The sequence below is a fragment of the Anas acuta genome, chromosome 5 (assembly GCF_963932015.1).
Source record: "Anas acuta chromosome 5, bAnaAcu1.1, whole genome shotgun sequence".
NCBI classification, from domain to species: domain Eukaryota; kingdom Metazoa; phylum Chordata; class Aves; order Anseriformes; family Anatidae; genus Anas; species Anas acuta.
Window position 1 is genome coordinate 64,856,633 of NC_088983.1, and position 16,211 is coordinate 64,872,843.

The 16,211-nt window shown below is 37.8% G+C and overlaps 1 protein-coding gene across 28 annotated transcripts in view; it reads left to right on the forward strand.

Annotated features, from left to right (window-relative positions):
• MICAL2 (microtubule associated monooxygenase, calponin and LIM domain containing 2) overlaps window positions 1–16,211 on the forward strand; it is a 124,272-nt gene that overhangs the window by 40,795 nt on the left and 67,266 nt on the right. For 27 of the 28 annotated variants that reach the window (XR_011097474.1, XM_068685350.1, XM_068685355.1 and 24 more), the window contains 12 exons: window positions 365–572; window positions 1,244–1,360; window positions 2,477–2,578; window positions 4,228–4,383; window positions 5,253–5,353; window positions 6,971–7,228; window positions 8,065–8,180; window positions 9,413–9,539; window positions 9,759–9,849; window positions 9,942–10,089; window positions 12,261–12,460; window positions 12,855–12,967. Coding sequence is in view for 27 of the 28 variants with exons in the window: in XM_068685350.1 (XP_068541451.1) it covers window positions 365–572; window positions 1,244–1,360; window positions 2,477–2,578; window positions 4,228–4,383; window positions 5,253–5,353; window positions 6,971–7,228; window positions 8,065–8,180; window positions 9,413–9,539; window positions 9,759–9,849; window positions 9,942–10,089; window positions 12,261–12,460; window positions 12,855–12,967 (1,737 nt within the window). In the remaining variant the exon portion in view is untranslated. The remainder of the gene's footprint in view (window positions 1–364; window positions 573–1,243; window positions 1,361–2,476; window positions 2,579–4,227; window positions 4,384–5,252; window positions 5,354–6,970; window positions 7,229–8,064; window positions 8,181–9,412; window positions 9,540–9,758; window positions 9,850–9,941; window positions 10,090–12,260; window positions 12,461–12,854; window positions 12,968–16,211) is intronic. The other variant, XM_068685372.1, reaches the window with a different exon arrangement.

Sequence of the window (16,211 nt, forward strand, 5' to 3'; positions counted from 1 at the left end):
TCTAGCAACTCTAGCAATTGTGCACCAATTCCCTCTTTAAAAGAAATTAATAAAGCCTGCACCAAGATCACTTATTTCCGTTCCCTTTTATGTAGATGTAATCCTGTTCACTGCAAGCACTTCTGAAATGCTAAAACTGAGTTAGAAATGTACAAGCAGATGCTAAAAGATGTTTGGCTTTCTGTAGTGTTGTTTGTTATATCTTTTTGTTGAACAAATTTGGATGTTTATTGATTTAAATAGTTGAAGACACTCTTAGTAGCATGAGTCCGATTGAATACCAAGTCATACGAATAAAGTAAGTGAGAAGTTATTTGGAAATCAGTACTAAACTTTGTGTAAAACTCCCTCTTTTCTTTGGTAGTGTTTAATTATTGGAGGTGGCCCATGTGGCTTGCGGACTGCCATAGAACTTGCCTTCCTTGGAGCCAAAGTTGTCGTTGTGGAGAAGCGGGACACTTTTTCAAGAAACAATGTGTTGCATCTCTGGCCATTTACAATCCATGACCTCCGGGGACTGGGAGCAAAGAAATTTTATGGGAAATTCTGTGCAGGATCTATTGATCACATCAGTAAGTATTTGAGGGTATGGACCCCGTTCAGATAAGATGAGCACAGAGATCAGATTAATGGAAACTTTCATGAATTGTCAGAAAGCTCGTCTGCCTTAAACATGTATGCACATTGAAAAAAGAGGAGGAAAAAAAAAGGAGACTTTTTTTACTCGTTAAAGTAAAAAAGTCTCAAGCAAAATGGCAGTAGGACAAATGACAATCTTACGGAGCAGCTTGTTAGACTGGAATTGCTAAGCAATAGTTTTTTTTTTTTATCACTGTATGAAGAATCTTGATATTCATTCTAGTATGTTAAAGATAGATGCACCCCTTAATGTAATGAGGAAAGAAGTGTGATATTTTACAGGGAAATATTTTTATGTGCTGTAAAAATTTTCAGTCTTAAAATGGTTAATGTATTGGGTATGCAGATCCTCTAAGTATCATTAAGAAGGCAAGCTCTAAACAAAAAAAGCTTATGAAAATCACAGAAGTGTTTTATTACCTATAAGACTGTGTTAGAAGAGGAAACTGAGAAAGAAGAGAACATCTTGTGGCAATCGCTATACTTGAATTCATCACAATATAGAAAATAATAATGCTATATACTTTTCTTAACAATGAGTATCAACTTGATGAGCTGTGCTTGCTTCTATATTAAATACATCTTTGCTTCTCACTGTCTGCAGGTATTCGACAACTTCAACTTATCCTCTTCAAAGTTGCACTTATTTTAGGAGTTGAAATTCATGTGAATCTAGAATTTGTGAAAGTCCTGGAACCTCCTGAAGATCAAGAAAATCAAAGTATTGATTATCATAATGTGATTCTGTACACAGTAACTTCTTTTTATGTCAGGTCTCATGTGAAGTCACTCAAGATAGTTGAATTCTGCTTAAAGAAATGGGAGTCTTTTGCCCTTCTTATTTAGCAAAGTTTGCTACGTGCAATTGTAGGCGTGATAAGTATCATTGTGACAGTGCTCTGATAATTCTTAAAATACGATCCAGCTTGAAAAGTTGAGGTTTTCCATTATGCTTTCTGGCAAGTGTTTGAGGCTTTGTAGGGAGTCTGGTGTGGTTTTCTGGTATCTTCTTGAAAAAACTATTTTTGATTGATAATATAATTGTTGAAAATGGATTAAGCTCTCAGGGCCTCATTTTGCTTTCACATTCAATGTAGTCCCACTGGAGCACAGTCTTATCAGCTATCTTATGCAGATTTTTTTATGAAATAAAGAAAAATCTCTCTCACTTAGAACTTAGGGAGTAGTAGCAACAGATTTATTTTTTAATTAATTCATTAAAATACTCCGCTATTTCTCTGTAAATGTTCATGTAGCAATGGTAGAACAAACAAAATGTTATAAGGAGTTAAAGCATATTATATAGCTTTTTAAAAAAAAATAGGGCAATACAAACATTTTCAGACAATGTTTTGTGTTAATGCAAAGATTAAATTTAGCTGCATTGGTATGTTTTTGTTAATTTGCGTTTAGAAGACAGAATTAAAAGTATTAAGAATAGGATGCTCTTTTTCTTCTTTTAAAGCCCAGTTCTTCCTGTTGTTTATACATGTTTACAGTCCTAATAGGGTCATTGTGGGGGTCATTCTGTGAGAAGTATTTTATGTGTAGTCTTGTAATGTCAGTCTTAAAGGAAGTTTAGTGCATTAGGTGATCCAAATAAGGGCTTCTTTTTTTTTTGTTATCAGCTTATGAGCTTGACACCTTGCTTAATACAGCATGAAAATAGCTTTGAGTGCAGCAGAACTTCCCTGCACTGATCTGAGGCAGAATACAAGTCCGTTTGAATAGAAATGGACCATTTATCCCAATGCCTATTCTTCAAACTCTGAAAACACTTCTCTACTGTATTCCCGAAGAATGAATAAATATTATTCTTTGTGTTTTGTGTTTTTAGAGATAGGTTGGAGGGCTGAATTTCTCCCTGTGGATCACCCTTTGTCAGAGTATGAATTTGATGTTGTTATTGGTGCAGATGGCCGCAGGAACACATTAGAGGGTATGTGAATGTGTGCTTTTAGCCATACTAATTTTTTCTTGTAGGGTACATTGGAAGACCTGAAAGTCAGAGGAGAATGAAAAGTAACAGGCTGCCTTTCAATACACCAATATCTATGAAAACTAATTTTTAATGTGCTACCTTCTCTTCAGAATAATCACCTAAATATCATTACTGATCCTCAGAACTATCTGTATCTGCATTGCCTTGAAAATGTATCATGATGCCATTGGGCTTGCTTCAATGTTAAGTAATTACACGATGATTTAACTTGAAGGGGGCTGACAAAATGCATTATCTTTACTATTGTGCCATAAATTTCTACTACATGTTCGATCTAAAGACCAAAAGGTGACAATTGGGTATTTAATGAAGGCATCAGAGGTATTAGTCTTGTGTAAAGATGATTTAATCTCAGAAACAGCTACTTTGGAAACAATTTGCAAAGATAATAAATTACTGTAAGCGGGGGGGGGCGGGGGGGAGAACAAAAAAAAAAACATGTCCCCCATAAGCTTGAGACATTGCTGAGAATCTGGACTGCCTGAACTGTCTTTGTTAGTGAGACACTGGTTAAACTGCTCTTGTATCACATGAACAAACCTGTTTATCTAATTATACACCTTCCTTAATTATATCCATGTTAGTTTCAGGTCACTAAATACACCATTTCCCTTTTTTGTTAGCTTCATAGTTTGTCTGTTTATTCTTATGTCTGCCAAACACAATATCCTATTTGGTGCACTAAAGATTTTTTACATACAGAAGCCGGTATTTTCATGTTAAATTTATCCCAATGAAATAACAAAAACCTACCAAAAAAGCACAAAGAGAAATTTTTATAGGTGATTGATTTCATATTAGAAAATGTACATATTCTCTGAAAAGCCATTTGCAATTGGCTAAAAATACTCTAAAGACCTGTTCTACTTCACAATTTACTTAAGGATAAGGAGAATACACAGAGGGAAAAACTGAATGTGAAATTGCAAGATTACTGCTTACCAGGCCTTTTTGGAAAGGGAAGCTAACTAGGATGGAGTGAGAATGCACGTAATTTCACATTGAACTGCTTGCATAAGAAATAAAAGTTAAGGCACTGAATAATTTTCAACCCTCAATCTTTGAAAAGCCACATTAGTTAGTAGCATGTTGCAGCTAAGCACTGTTACAGAGGTTTCTATTTTTTCAGATTTTTCTCTGCTGCTTTTAACTACTGTTTTCTTGCATGTTTTTTCATAAACTTTTCCACCCATCTAACAAAAAATCTACTTGTTATTTAGCATGTAAATGTTCCCCTTATTAAATTTACTTCACTATTTCTAGTTTGTTTTTTTTTTACTCATCATTTGTACTTAACTTCTCATGTTCAACTTCTTCCCATAGTTCCCCTCCCAACCTCAGTGGTTGTTTTTTTGTTTGTTTGTTTGTTTTTTAAATGAGACTATCTTCAATATGGTACAGCTCTACTTTTGCAGCTGGAGTTGGGGAGAAAAGACTCTGCATTCAAGGGAATTTAGAAATAAAACAAAATGTGCTGACTGTATGCTGTTTAAGTGTTGGAGTAGACTGAGTTGCCTTCAGCTGACACTGCCTCAAAGTCTGATGTGAAGTTTCCAGTGTTTTTAATTATTTTATTTTCTTACCAGGTTTTAGGAGAAAGGAGTTTCGTGGAAAGCTGGCTATAGCTATCACTGCCAATTTTATAAACAGAAATACAACTGCAGAAGCCAAGGTAGAAGAAATCAGTGGTGTTGCTTTCATCTTCAATCAGAAGTTCTTCCAGGACCTTAAAGAGGAAACAGGTGGGTGGATCCTCTTTTTTTTTTTTTTTTTGACAAATAAATACAAGAGGCAGTAGAGGAAGTCTTTATCTGCAGGGCCACCCTCCCATTCCTATTAACATAAATTTGGATATATTTTATTTAAAAGCAAGTGATGTCAGAATGCTGCTAAGGGAGGTGTCCATTTATGGTACAGTAGCATTTTTTTTAGCTTGGGTATTGCCACATCATAGCTTGTTATAATGTTTAAATTCTTCTCAACTGTAAAAATGTCAGCTATGTCCAACTTCAGAAGAGCGTTTTCAGTGACCACAGTTTTCCCTTAAGACATAGTTTGTTTTGTTTGTATCTGTTTACATGCTGAACAGCTTAAATCCTGTGAAAAGGGCTTTGCCCTTCTGGGAGGAGTTTGTTCTTGGTTTTTGATGTGTAAGTCTGATAAACTGGAAAGAACTAGATGGGAGTCTGCCATAAATACTTAAAATATAAACTGTGAAATACAGCTGTATGAAAAGGGGTTTCAGAACAGATGTACCTACTGGCAGTACAAGCAACTCCATTCTTGATTTACAACTGTTTGTTAGTTTTGTTGTTACAACCGACACTCAAATTCCTAGTTAGAGCCAAAGCTCTAGCAACCTACAAAGCATGTTGTTCCCTTTACTCCCCTTTTCTACCTCAGAAGATTAGTAAGGCTGCAGTTAACTGGCTATTTCTTAGTAGGATGCCAGATACCTTTAAATTATGTGGGAGCAAACTCCTGGGGGTTAAGACCAATTTCCTTGGTAAAATGAATGTATCCCAAGAAGGAATTTGTGGGCATCAATCACATTGTTAGTAAATGTCACAGAAAATGCATTGTACTTCATAACAAATGTGTTATATTTCAGGAATTGACCTAGAGAATATTGTTTACTACAAAGATAGCACTCATTATTTTGTGATGACAGCAAAAAAACAGAGTCTTCTGGACAAAGGAGTGATTATGAACGTATGTAAAAATTCTGGGTAAAATCTTACTTTAGTTACTTGGCACAAACTAAGTGTGAACATATGCATAAATGTTGCTCCATGTTGTAGAAGGTGTTTGTAGACTTACTGGGTCACTTTAATTAAGCTCAGATCACTTAGATCTTACTCTGAGTGATGTTTTTTTTTTTTTTCCCTTCAGGCAGCACGAAATTTCTGTAGAGAAATGAAAATGATACTTCCTAAATTTATTAGTTCTGAAACTCACCAAAATGGGATCTTGGAAATGCATGGTGTGTTCATCACACCAGAAAATAAAAAAATAATTTATTTAAAGGTTAACCTAGCACAGCTGTGTCCAGTTTTCATGAGGCAAACAAGGAAGTGTTAAGATCTACCCAAGGCTAAAATGCCAATTCCAAAGTTGATGAAACATCATAAAAAGAGTCCATAAATATAATGTTCTTAACTTTCAAAAGTACTTGGGAATTTCTGAGGCCTTTTGGAAAGCATTTTTTTTCCTTTTTCCTTTTCTCTAAGATGGGGAGGTTGTTTTCTTTTGTTTCTAGAAAGTGTTTTGGCACTGTTTAAATTTCTCTTTCAGGAAATGTAGTAGTAGTCAATTTTTCTTGCAAAGTTAGATGTTGCCAAAACAGTCAAGTATAATTTCCCAAAGGAAGTGCTTGTAGGGAGCTATCAAAATGTTTCTTTCTGTTGGGACCACTTAATGAAAATTGTGGCAACTAAGTTATATTTGGAGGATGCCAGCTTCCAGGATAGAGCAGCCAGGCTGGGAGAGATGAAGGGTGGCCACCCCAGAGGTGATGGGAGAGCAGTAAGTGGCCTTTGGGGTTGAGGGGCTGGTGCCTGTAGGCACAGCTTCACAAGAGTTGTGAGGAGTTTGGAGAGGAAGGGCTGTGGCCTGGCAAGTTGTTTCCATGAGTCACTCATGTGTGAGTGAAGAAAACAATCTGCCTAAAGACAGTTGGGCTAATAGCAATTCTGTGGCATCACCCCTGTGATTAAGGTCTTGTCCACAATTAATCTGAAATAGAAACTGCCTTATTAATAATTGTTGGCTTTAAATAGAATGACCTGTAAAGGCAGGGTCCTTTACCACACTGTCTGGAAAAATAATAATAATAATAATAAAAAAATCAGCCCCAAATAGAAGAGCAGAAAAACTTCCATAGTCCACGTTAAAATTTGTTGTTACTGAAACATCAAGTCAAGCCTTCAGGCTGAGACCAGCATGTTATTACATCAGTATGTAGGTATTTCTGCTCCCATGTGGTTTCATACACGGGGTGCACACACATAGGAAAAGCACTGTGGTGATGGTGATAACATCTCTTGATAGCACAGAAGTTGTGAAAATAACCTGTAGTCAAGGAGCTGGGAGGTTCTATCATCTTTTATTGTAAATAAAGGTGCTTTTGAATGTTGGCATAGAGAGTTCCTGTTTGGGGTACTACAATAACCTGTGTTTGTGTACTGACTTCTCAGAGATGGTAACAAATTTCCCATGGTTCTCTATACCAGGAGATGTACAGTTGCCACTCTTATGCTACGAGACTTCAATGCTGCAATTCAGAGAGGATGGTTGGAGTATCTAATTCAGCATGCCTCTGTTTTGCAGGACTATATTGATACTGAATTGCTCCTCTGTGGAGAAAATGTGAACCAGAGCAATTTGCTGTCCTATGCCCGAGAAGCTGCTGACTTTGCAACCAACTACCAGCTGCCATCCTTGGATTTTGCAATTAATCATTATGGGCAACCAGATGTGGCAATGTTTGATTTTACCTGTATGTACGCATCTGAGAATGCTGCACTGGTGAGAGAGAGACACAGACATCAGCTCCTGGTGGCGCTTGTTGGAGATAGTTTACTTGAGGTATATTTAGGGATATCTTCCAAATAGTGTTTTTCCTTTATCTGTTTTTAAAATCTAGCCATTCTGTCTTTCTTCCAAAATAAAGTTTATTTTCTCTTACATGTTCTGAAACAATGGTACCTTCTTTGGAATAGGCTTTCTCTTCTCTTTGCTGTAGTTAACATGTTTAATGTTTAATTAGTTAAACGTAACTAATGTTTGGCTGGCAGTCTCTGGCTGAGATTCTTTTTTGCTTTATGCAAGTTTTATTTCTGTCTGAAAACTATGAGCTGTGTGTCCTCAGCTTGGGTGCATGGCATAACTCTCCCGACTTTAATCAGAGGGAAAAACTTAATCCAAACTTTACTGCAGTCTTTTTGCCTCAATATGTTCTCTTTCTGAAGTGAAAAGTGTATGTTACAGCTAATGTGTGTGTATATATATATATAGTTATTTTTTTCTTTTACTAACATTGACAGCCTGAAGTGTTTGAAAAGATCAGTTAAAATCGAAATTAGGAGATGAAAAGAAAGGCATTCTCCCTTCCTTCCCCCCCCTTTATTTTTTTTTTAGCTTAACTGATTTTTGATTATTCCAAGTCTTTTTTTTTTCCAGCCTTTACCTTATGAAGTTAAGAAATTTGTTTTTAAATATAGCATATTTTTTAAATTTTCTTAAAAAAGACATGGAGAGAACCCTCTAAAAACTAAAAGAGTTGATTAGATTTTATTTTAACTCTTTCTGAGCTGCTTTTCTAAGACACTATGAAACCCTAGGCTCCAAATTCACATGGCAAGTTACTTTTGTAATAAGACTTCAAGAAATACAAGGAATTAAAATGTAAATGCTTCTTACAGCCCTTCTGGCCAATGGGTACTGGCTGTGCAAGAGGCTTCTTAGCTGCTTTTGATACTGCATGGATGGTGCGGAGCTGGGCTCAAGGAAAACCCCCGTTAGAAATCCTTGCCGAACGGTGAGTACTGCTTTTGTCTTCTCTATTGCTTTCATAGCATTTTAAGGAGTTGTAGTGTTGGTAGAAGGCAGTGGAAGATGAAATGCCAATAGCAGAAATATTTTGCTTCCCTGCAATGGCATTGGGTTGAAATTATCTTTTCGTTTAGGTTACTAACAATTTACAATGGCTCTAGGCTGTTGTTTTGTAAGCTCCTGAACACTGATACAGAGATTGAGCAGTGTGTGTGATGTGGGCCTAAATCACTAATTTAAACTGTGAACGACTAGAATTAAGTACGATACTTGACTGGAAAAAATCAAAGCTATTTTTTGTCAAGCACTAATCCATCAACCATCTCAGCACCTGTATTTGTAATTAGAAAAAAATGTTTTTTCCTGAAACATGTATAAACAAATACTTTAAAACCAATGGCCTTCATAAATGGTATCTGTGATTTTAACTTTACATTTTAGCAATTGGCACTCTCTTTATTTTGACTGATAAATACATGGCAAAGATGAATTGCTGTAATGCCAAATCATAAGCTTCTCTGTGTAATGTTATTTTGAACAGAGCAAAATCTTGTTGTTAATTACACCAGTGATCCTGGTGGGGCCATGGTCAGATGATGAAGTTGCTGACTTGGGTCCTTATGGCAGCTGCCCTGCTCTCCTGTAGCTACCCAGGCTGTTTTAGGGGCAGATAGAGAGTAGAAAGTCATGGTTGTGGTAATGCAAGTAGGAGCATTACTAAGTACAGTTCTTTGAGGAGTTTTAAGATGAAATCCTGTGGGATGACTCAAACACGGCATAGTCCCAAATGGAAAATGGAACAGCATAATAAAAAAGGCTGTGGTGGTTATAGGAGTTGCAGAATGATGGGATTTAGTGCTGTTATGTGGTAAAGAAGTTACTCCTTGGGTGGAGGTTAAAGCAAAAGCAGATGTCTGTATGATGTAACCTCCTTTTAAATTTTTTTTCTTTCTGGTCTTCTTGCTCTCTTCCTGTCTCAGGAAAATATGGATATAAGTTCTAAGTCCATCTTTTTGTTGTCCTTTTTCTGTCTGGCATCCTTCTCTTGCTGAGCAGGGATAAGAAATGGTGTGGATGCATTATACATGTATGTGTAGTGCATGGCACTAGTCCTGGCAGAATCAAAATAAAGGTTCAGGTAACTGCAAAAAAATAAGATACTCGTAACATAATAAGTATGTTATAATCACTATCTTTTGCATATTTGTTCTTTATAAGAGAAAGCATTTATCGACTCTTGCCTCAGACTACACCTGAAAATATTAACAAGAACTTTGACCAGTATACCATTGACCCAGGAACAAGATACCCAAACTTGAACTCAAGCTGTGTTCGACCTCACCAGGTCAGTGCTTAAAAGGCTTGTTTGTGAAATCACAGATGCCTTTGTTTGTTTGTTTGTTTTTGTTTTTCCCAGGAGATATACAACCACAAGTAGTGCATAAACAAGATTTTTGGGAGACTCCTTAGTTCAGATCCATCTGTTAATAAAGTTAACCTAAAAATAAATTATCTTTTTTTCCTCCAGCAATTCTGATGTGTTACAAATCACTTCTATTTGTAGGTGAGACAGTTATATGTTACCAGTGAGTTACAGCAATGTCCTTTTGAAAGAGTAAGCTCCATTAGAAGATCTGTGAATCTCTCAAGACGTGGTATGTGACGTCTCATGTTTGTGCGGCTTAATATTTGGAGTTTTCTGAGCATAAAAAAAATGATTGAATTGTTTCATCTCGACTAACTGCAGAGTCAGATGTTCGGCCTAACAAGCTGTTGACCTGGTGTCAGAAACAGACAGAAGGGTACCGTAATGTTAACGTCACAGACCTGACTGCCTCCTGGAAAAGTGGCCTTGCACTGTGTGCAATTATCCATCGCTTCAGACCTGACCTCATGTAAGTGGCATCTGTAGATTTTGCTAAGTGTAGTGTATATTAAGTATTAAAAGAAGTATAGTGTAAGAGCAGCCAGAACAACAATGACAGTGTACAGTTTCCTTTTGTTGCTTGTTTTTTTTGCAAGGGAATGCACACCGTGACTAGTGTTGGGGGACAAGAAAATGAGGTTGGTTTTGTTTTGCCTTTTTTTTTTTTCTGTGCATGTCCTTGCATGCCATTTAAAATGAAATATACATGCTTTTAAAAAAACAGGAAGGCTTTGAACCTTATGGCTTTTGATCATGTTTGTGGGAGTTACATGGCTATTTAAAACAAAAATTGCAACGCTTGCAGAATGTGAGAATTGTATTCCTAGGTCCCTGAAGACTGGTTTTTAGGGTATGCTTAAAACCACAGCCATAATGGCACTGTCAGGAGTTACAAAAATACCTGGATGAGTCTTAAATGAGTTGTCCTCGACAAGCTGTAGTGGTTGCAACAATAGTGGTGTAGGCAAACCCTGGGCCACAGAGGTGTTGTGGGAGATGGCAGCTTTGCACAGCTCTGTCCAGAAGAGTACTGTGCAGGCCCTTGAAAATTCCCTGTTTTAGGGATTGAACCTGTGCTATCATCTGACTTTTTACTGTGATTCAGGGGTTCTCACTCTACAAGGCCTGACTTCATATATATGAATATTTTACAAGGCTTTTCAGTTAGATACAAGAGGGTTGGTGTGTGACAGATGGCAGGAATGGCCATTGCTGGCAGTGAGTTACTGGGCCTGCTTGATGATATCTATAGTGAGGTCACTCTTCTGTCCTGTCCTGGGTCTCCAAAATGCACTGGATGCATTTTCTTGCTTTCCTATATGGGTTAGTCACCCACAGATTTAGAACTTGTGGATGAGTTATTGTCAGCCTCCCTTTACAGTGGATAAATGAAAGAAATTATTGAACTCTTTTTATGAGGTGTGATAGTGTGTGGGATGGGGGAAAAAAAAAAAAAAAGGAATGATGCCCAGGGTACTTCTTTGTATAGCTTTGCCAGAGGATGTGCTAGCCTTGTAAGAAAATTTTCTTGGTTGTTTTTGTTTTGCCTCAGGTTATTTTTAAAAAATGAGGATTATGAATGGTTTTGTTGCCACAGAAGACAGAGTGTAGAAAGCAAACTGATCTTTGTATGTGGAAAGTATGCCTTTTAAGCACTGCTCTCTAGAAAGCTGATAGATTTATCTTCCTGAGCTAACAGACATCCTGCTGTTTTATTAACATTGTGTTTGGTCTCATTGGCTTTTTGTGTTAGACAGGACTGCTGAAGGACATGGCCAGATGAGAGCCAGGCTGGCCCTGCAGGAGGCAGCGCTGGGGCAGAGGGCTGCCTGCACTCCCTGGCTCCAGAAGCAGGCCTTGAGGGGTGGTAGGAAGACAGATTCTTTGGGGGGTTCAAAAGCTCACACTCCTTATGAGGAGAGAGAAACTACCCTGCCTGGAGCTTTGTACTTTATTCACGTGTTTATTTTAATCATGAATTTTGGAAGTCATTCAAGGGATTGGAGTCTGAGAATAAGTCCCATAGAAAATGTATTAGAGAATGGGTAGTGCAGTTCCAGATGTGTGATACACTTATTTAGTGCACTAATAAATCTGGTTGACGTAGACAGGAGCTCCTCATTCAAACTGTGTGTGTAACGCCTTAAAAAGAAATGTAGTGCCTGCGTTTGTGTGCATGCACACGTGTATATCACGTTTGTTTTCTAAAATGCTGGAGTAAATTTACTACTCGTGGCTTTTGGTGCTTCATAAAACTAAAAAAAACCAAAGAACCAGTTGCCAACAGGTGAAATCTGTAGTAGCACAGCTGTATTTGGAGAGTAAAGAGGTTTATTAGCACTTTGGAGGAAGAATTGCGTTTTTTCATAAATAAAGGAGTCCTTTTTTTTCTGAGACTACGTCAAAATCCTGTCCTGTGAAATAGCCTTTAAATGACACTTCTGGCAAAGCTAGGCGTTTTCATAAGAAAACTCATATTGATTCTCTTACTTTTAGACTCTGTAGCTTTAACCTGGTGAAATGACCGTGCCCTCTCCTGTGGTGCTGTCCTGCACCCCTCCAACACACAAGGAAGTGCTTTGTGTTTCTAAGGGCAGCAGGCAGCAAACGGCCACTGATGCAAGTGTGTTCTCCCTACAGAGACTTTGATGCTCTGAATGAAGAAGACGTTGTCAAAAACAACCAACTGGCATTTGATGTTGCTGAGCGGGAGTTTGGGATCCCCCCTGTGACTACAGGGAAGGAGGTGGGATCAGCCGGGGAGCCTGACAAGCTCAGTATGGTCATGTACCTCTCCAAGTTTTATGAGCTGTTCAGGGGCACACCTCTGCGGGCAGTAGGTAAGCTGAATCCAGATGGCTCTGAGTTCTCCCAGGTACGGGGAATGGGAGCACTTCATACAGGCTGCTCACAGGCACTGCTTCTGAGCCAAGAGCCCCTTCCCAGCTGAGTGATTCTGGCACGTGAACGCATCTGCAATAGTTACCTTGCCTTTAGAAAAGGAAAGAGGGGAAAAACTTGATGGGAGAACAGGGTTTTGGAGGTTGTTGGTGGTTTCAGAGAACAGAAGCAGTTGGATAACTGTTGCTTGAAATCATTAAGTTAATGTATCAGGTCATTAAGAGTCATTCTCTTGTAAGGATGACTGCCTAAGTCATGCCCATTCCTTGGCATTTCTCTTCCTCTTTTAAAAAGTCACCCCACACCTTGTATGATTTTTTTTTTTCTGAACAGAAGCTGGTGACAAGCAAAATGGAGAAAATAATGATCTTTGTTCAGCAAAATCATCAAACTTCATCTTTAATAATTACATCAATTTAACTTTACCAAGAAAACGAGTACCAAAGGTAAGCTGTGAAGAAAGGCTTGCCCTATATCTTTCTGTCTTCTTAAGAGATGAAAAATAAACTTTCAGGTTCAGAAACAAGGGGTGATTATATATCCTAGTATTAAAAGACCTGTAGAAGGAGATTTTGTGTTCATATTAAAAAAAAAATAAAATAAAATAAAATAAGATTCCAGAGTAATCTAAAGTAACACACACGAATACTCAGTCCTCAGTCATTATGGTGTTTGTAATGATAGAACTGAATTATTGTCAGTGTCAAACTGCTGAAGTATTAATAATAAACACAGTTAAGCATTCTCTGTAAATGCAAGTTACTTAATCTCAGTGAGAATTTGTGTGTACTTGGGGAGAAATCATATTAATTCTCCATGTCAATTTTCTTCAGCAAAAATGAAAGGAAGGGGAGGAGGATGTTTTATTTGGTGTGTTTATAAATTGCAGTTTTCAATTTAAAATGTTGGAGATCTTGGCTCTCTTACCTGTATTGTCTCTTGTATTTTCTTTCTGGAATTTTTTCAAAAGGCATTTTAGGAGGTTTTGTGTAATGCTAGATGCTAAGTTTTATATTTTGTTGTGTGGATGGTTGGATTTTTTTTTTTTGGTTGTTTTGGAAGAAAGTCTGCAAGTTCCCTGGGTATGGCTATTGAGAGCCCTTCAAACCCTTCTATATAAATAGAGCCCTTCAAACCCTGCATATAAATGTAAAGCCTGCGAGGGTGACAAACAGTGGGCAAGACTGACTAACATGACCAAGAATAATGATCTATTCATACATACCCATATACTTTTCTCTCCTTGTCATATATTAATGAAAACTTATTGACATGCCCTGTTTATGTCCCTGTATGAAACACATCCATGCCTGTACATGTTGTAATTAAAGACTACAGGGCTTTGAAGGGGTATGGAGACTGGAATTAATACTGTCTGACATAGGATTGCGTGCAGTGGGAGTATTGTTTTTGTATTTCTGAATGGATTATAACTTCAAAAGTTTTGTATGATTTAATTTAAAAGTTACTGTAATGAAATTATTCAGTAATAAACTTTCACCCTCTGTCTATTCATTAACTTGGGCCTCTGCTGAAGGGAGACCTTAAGGAGGGGCTTTGCTTTCACAGCCAAACCTATCTTCATTTTAACTTCATTTTAAATGGGGAGTGTCTGCAAAACTTGGCTCTGAGGCAGCAGTGTCTCTCTGAGACTGCTCTAATCCAACTGATGCAGATTAACCAACATGAGTTAGACAGCAGCCCATACTCCTCCACCAGAATGAATTTAACTTCCGTGTTTTCTGAAATACAACTTAATGCAAAACTGTTCCAGGTTTTGAGTTTCCTGGGATATGTAGAAATTAAATTAGTTGTTTTTGTTGGTGGTGGTGGGTGGTTGGTTGGTGGTGGTTGTCTTTTTTTTTGTTTCTTTCACTCAGTATTTACAAGTGCAAATACTCTTAATTTTTGCCTGCAGAAATACAATTTTCCTACTTGTTTTTGTGGTTGGTGTCCTTACAGGTGTACATGTATGTACTACATGTCTCAATGTTTTTAATACGTTGCTTTTTAAATTTGTTGCTATCCTACCTTTTCAGTTGTAGTAGAAATGTGGATTGATTTTTTTTGTTGTGTTTTGTTCTTCTCAATCGTCTGAAAAACTACTTGAGAATTTCCAGATATTTCCTAGAGTTAATTTACATCTCAAATTTTTTCCATCCCCAAACATATTTTCAAAACCAGTGGACAGTCAGCTGCCCAGTAACCTCATATATCCTTGTGAGGAAATAACTCTTCCCTGCCACCCACATACACACAAAACAAAGTGACATGTTTCCCAGCTAACCAAGCAGTGAGAAACTAAATAGGCAAAATAAACATTGCATTTTCTTGTGGGTGACTTCTTTAGAAGAAAAACTTTTTTTTTTTTTTTTGTCACCACAATATTGTTATTTTTCTCTCAGCTATTTGCAGAAGTAAATAGACTTCTGGTAGTGGGGAAAGCTTTCCATTACTAAGGCATACAGCCCTCTGACTAACCTCCTGTCATGAAATATGCCTTGTCTCATAACAGGAGGTGTAGTTCTTGGCACTACATGAAAGCATGAGGTGATTTGCCTGATGGGCCCCTTTGGTTTCACACCAAAGGGGCTTGTTTGAAAGGAGAAGGGGAAGCAATATTTTGCAAATCAGCTTGGGGAGTGAGACTATCAAGGCCGCTTACTTTATATGAGGATTTGCAGCCTCGTCATGGGCGGGACATGAAGCTTGGCAAGAAGTACACTGCTCAAGTTGGGACAGAGATTTGCAAAGGCCATAACCGTCAGAAACTATCTGGGAAACGAGGCTCCTTGGAAAGCAACTGCTTGAGTTAAAGTGTGGCTGTGTTGTTGTGGTTCTTTGCCCTGCAGAGAGTGGTGTTGAGCGTTGTCCAGGTATGATAGTAGGAGAGCATTTGTGTATTGTGAAAAGTCCAAACCCACATGGGGTAACATAGTGTCGTGTGTCGCTTACTGAACTCTCTGCACCATACAGTTTGTTCTTTTATCTGGCTAGACAGGGGATCCTTATCTGCGTGCAGCTGGTGAAAGACCGGGAAGCAGAGGCTGGAGCTGGTGTGGCAGTAGCCACCCTGGCAGCCTCTGCAGGTCTTGGTGATGTTTTCCATTTTCCTACTGGTGTCAGCAGAGTTTGCGAGGAACTGAGATTTCCTGTGCTCCAGACTAAGAAATGAATCAAGGTGTTTACACAACAAAGGGCACAATCCTCTTTCTTGGAGTTCTGCTAGGCAATTAAATTGCTTTGTTTTTCACTTCTTTGTAAGTAAGTTAATAGAAGTCTTTTTATGTTGCTTCTGAAAGGCAACATCTGTTTTACTTCATCCACTTAGACAAACTCTGCTTTTATGTGGTACAGATTATTATGCAGAATACATTGTGCTGTTCTGCTGTTCACTTTTTCTTGGTAGACTAATGATTATAGGTAGTGTAAAACTGGATTACTGAGAGCTGGTGCTTGAAAGGCAGTATACCAAAGCATACAAAGCAATCAAAATATTGTCCTCTGATTCTTTCAGTGCTTGCCCAAAATATGTTTGAGATTACTTCTATTCACTGCACAATGATTTATTATAAATGTGTATATGTAAAAAGAAAGCCTGTATTCTTTGATCTTTGTCTCCTTATTCTTTTTTGTTTGTTTGTTTTAATTCGCTGAGCAATCATTGAGCTGCAATGTGGGCAAATTCAA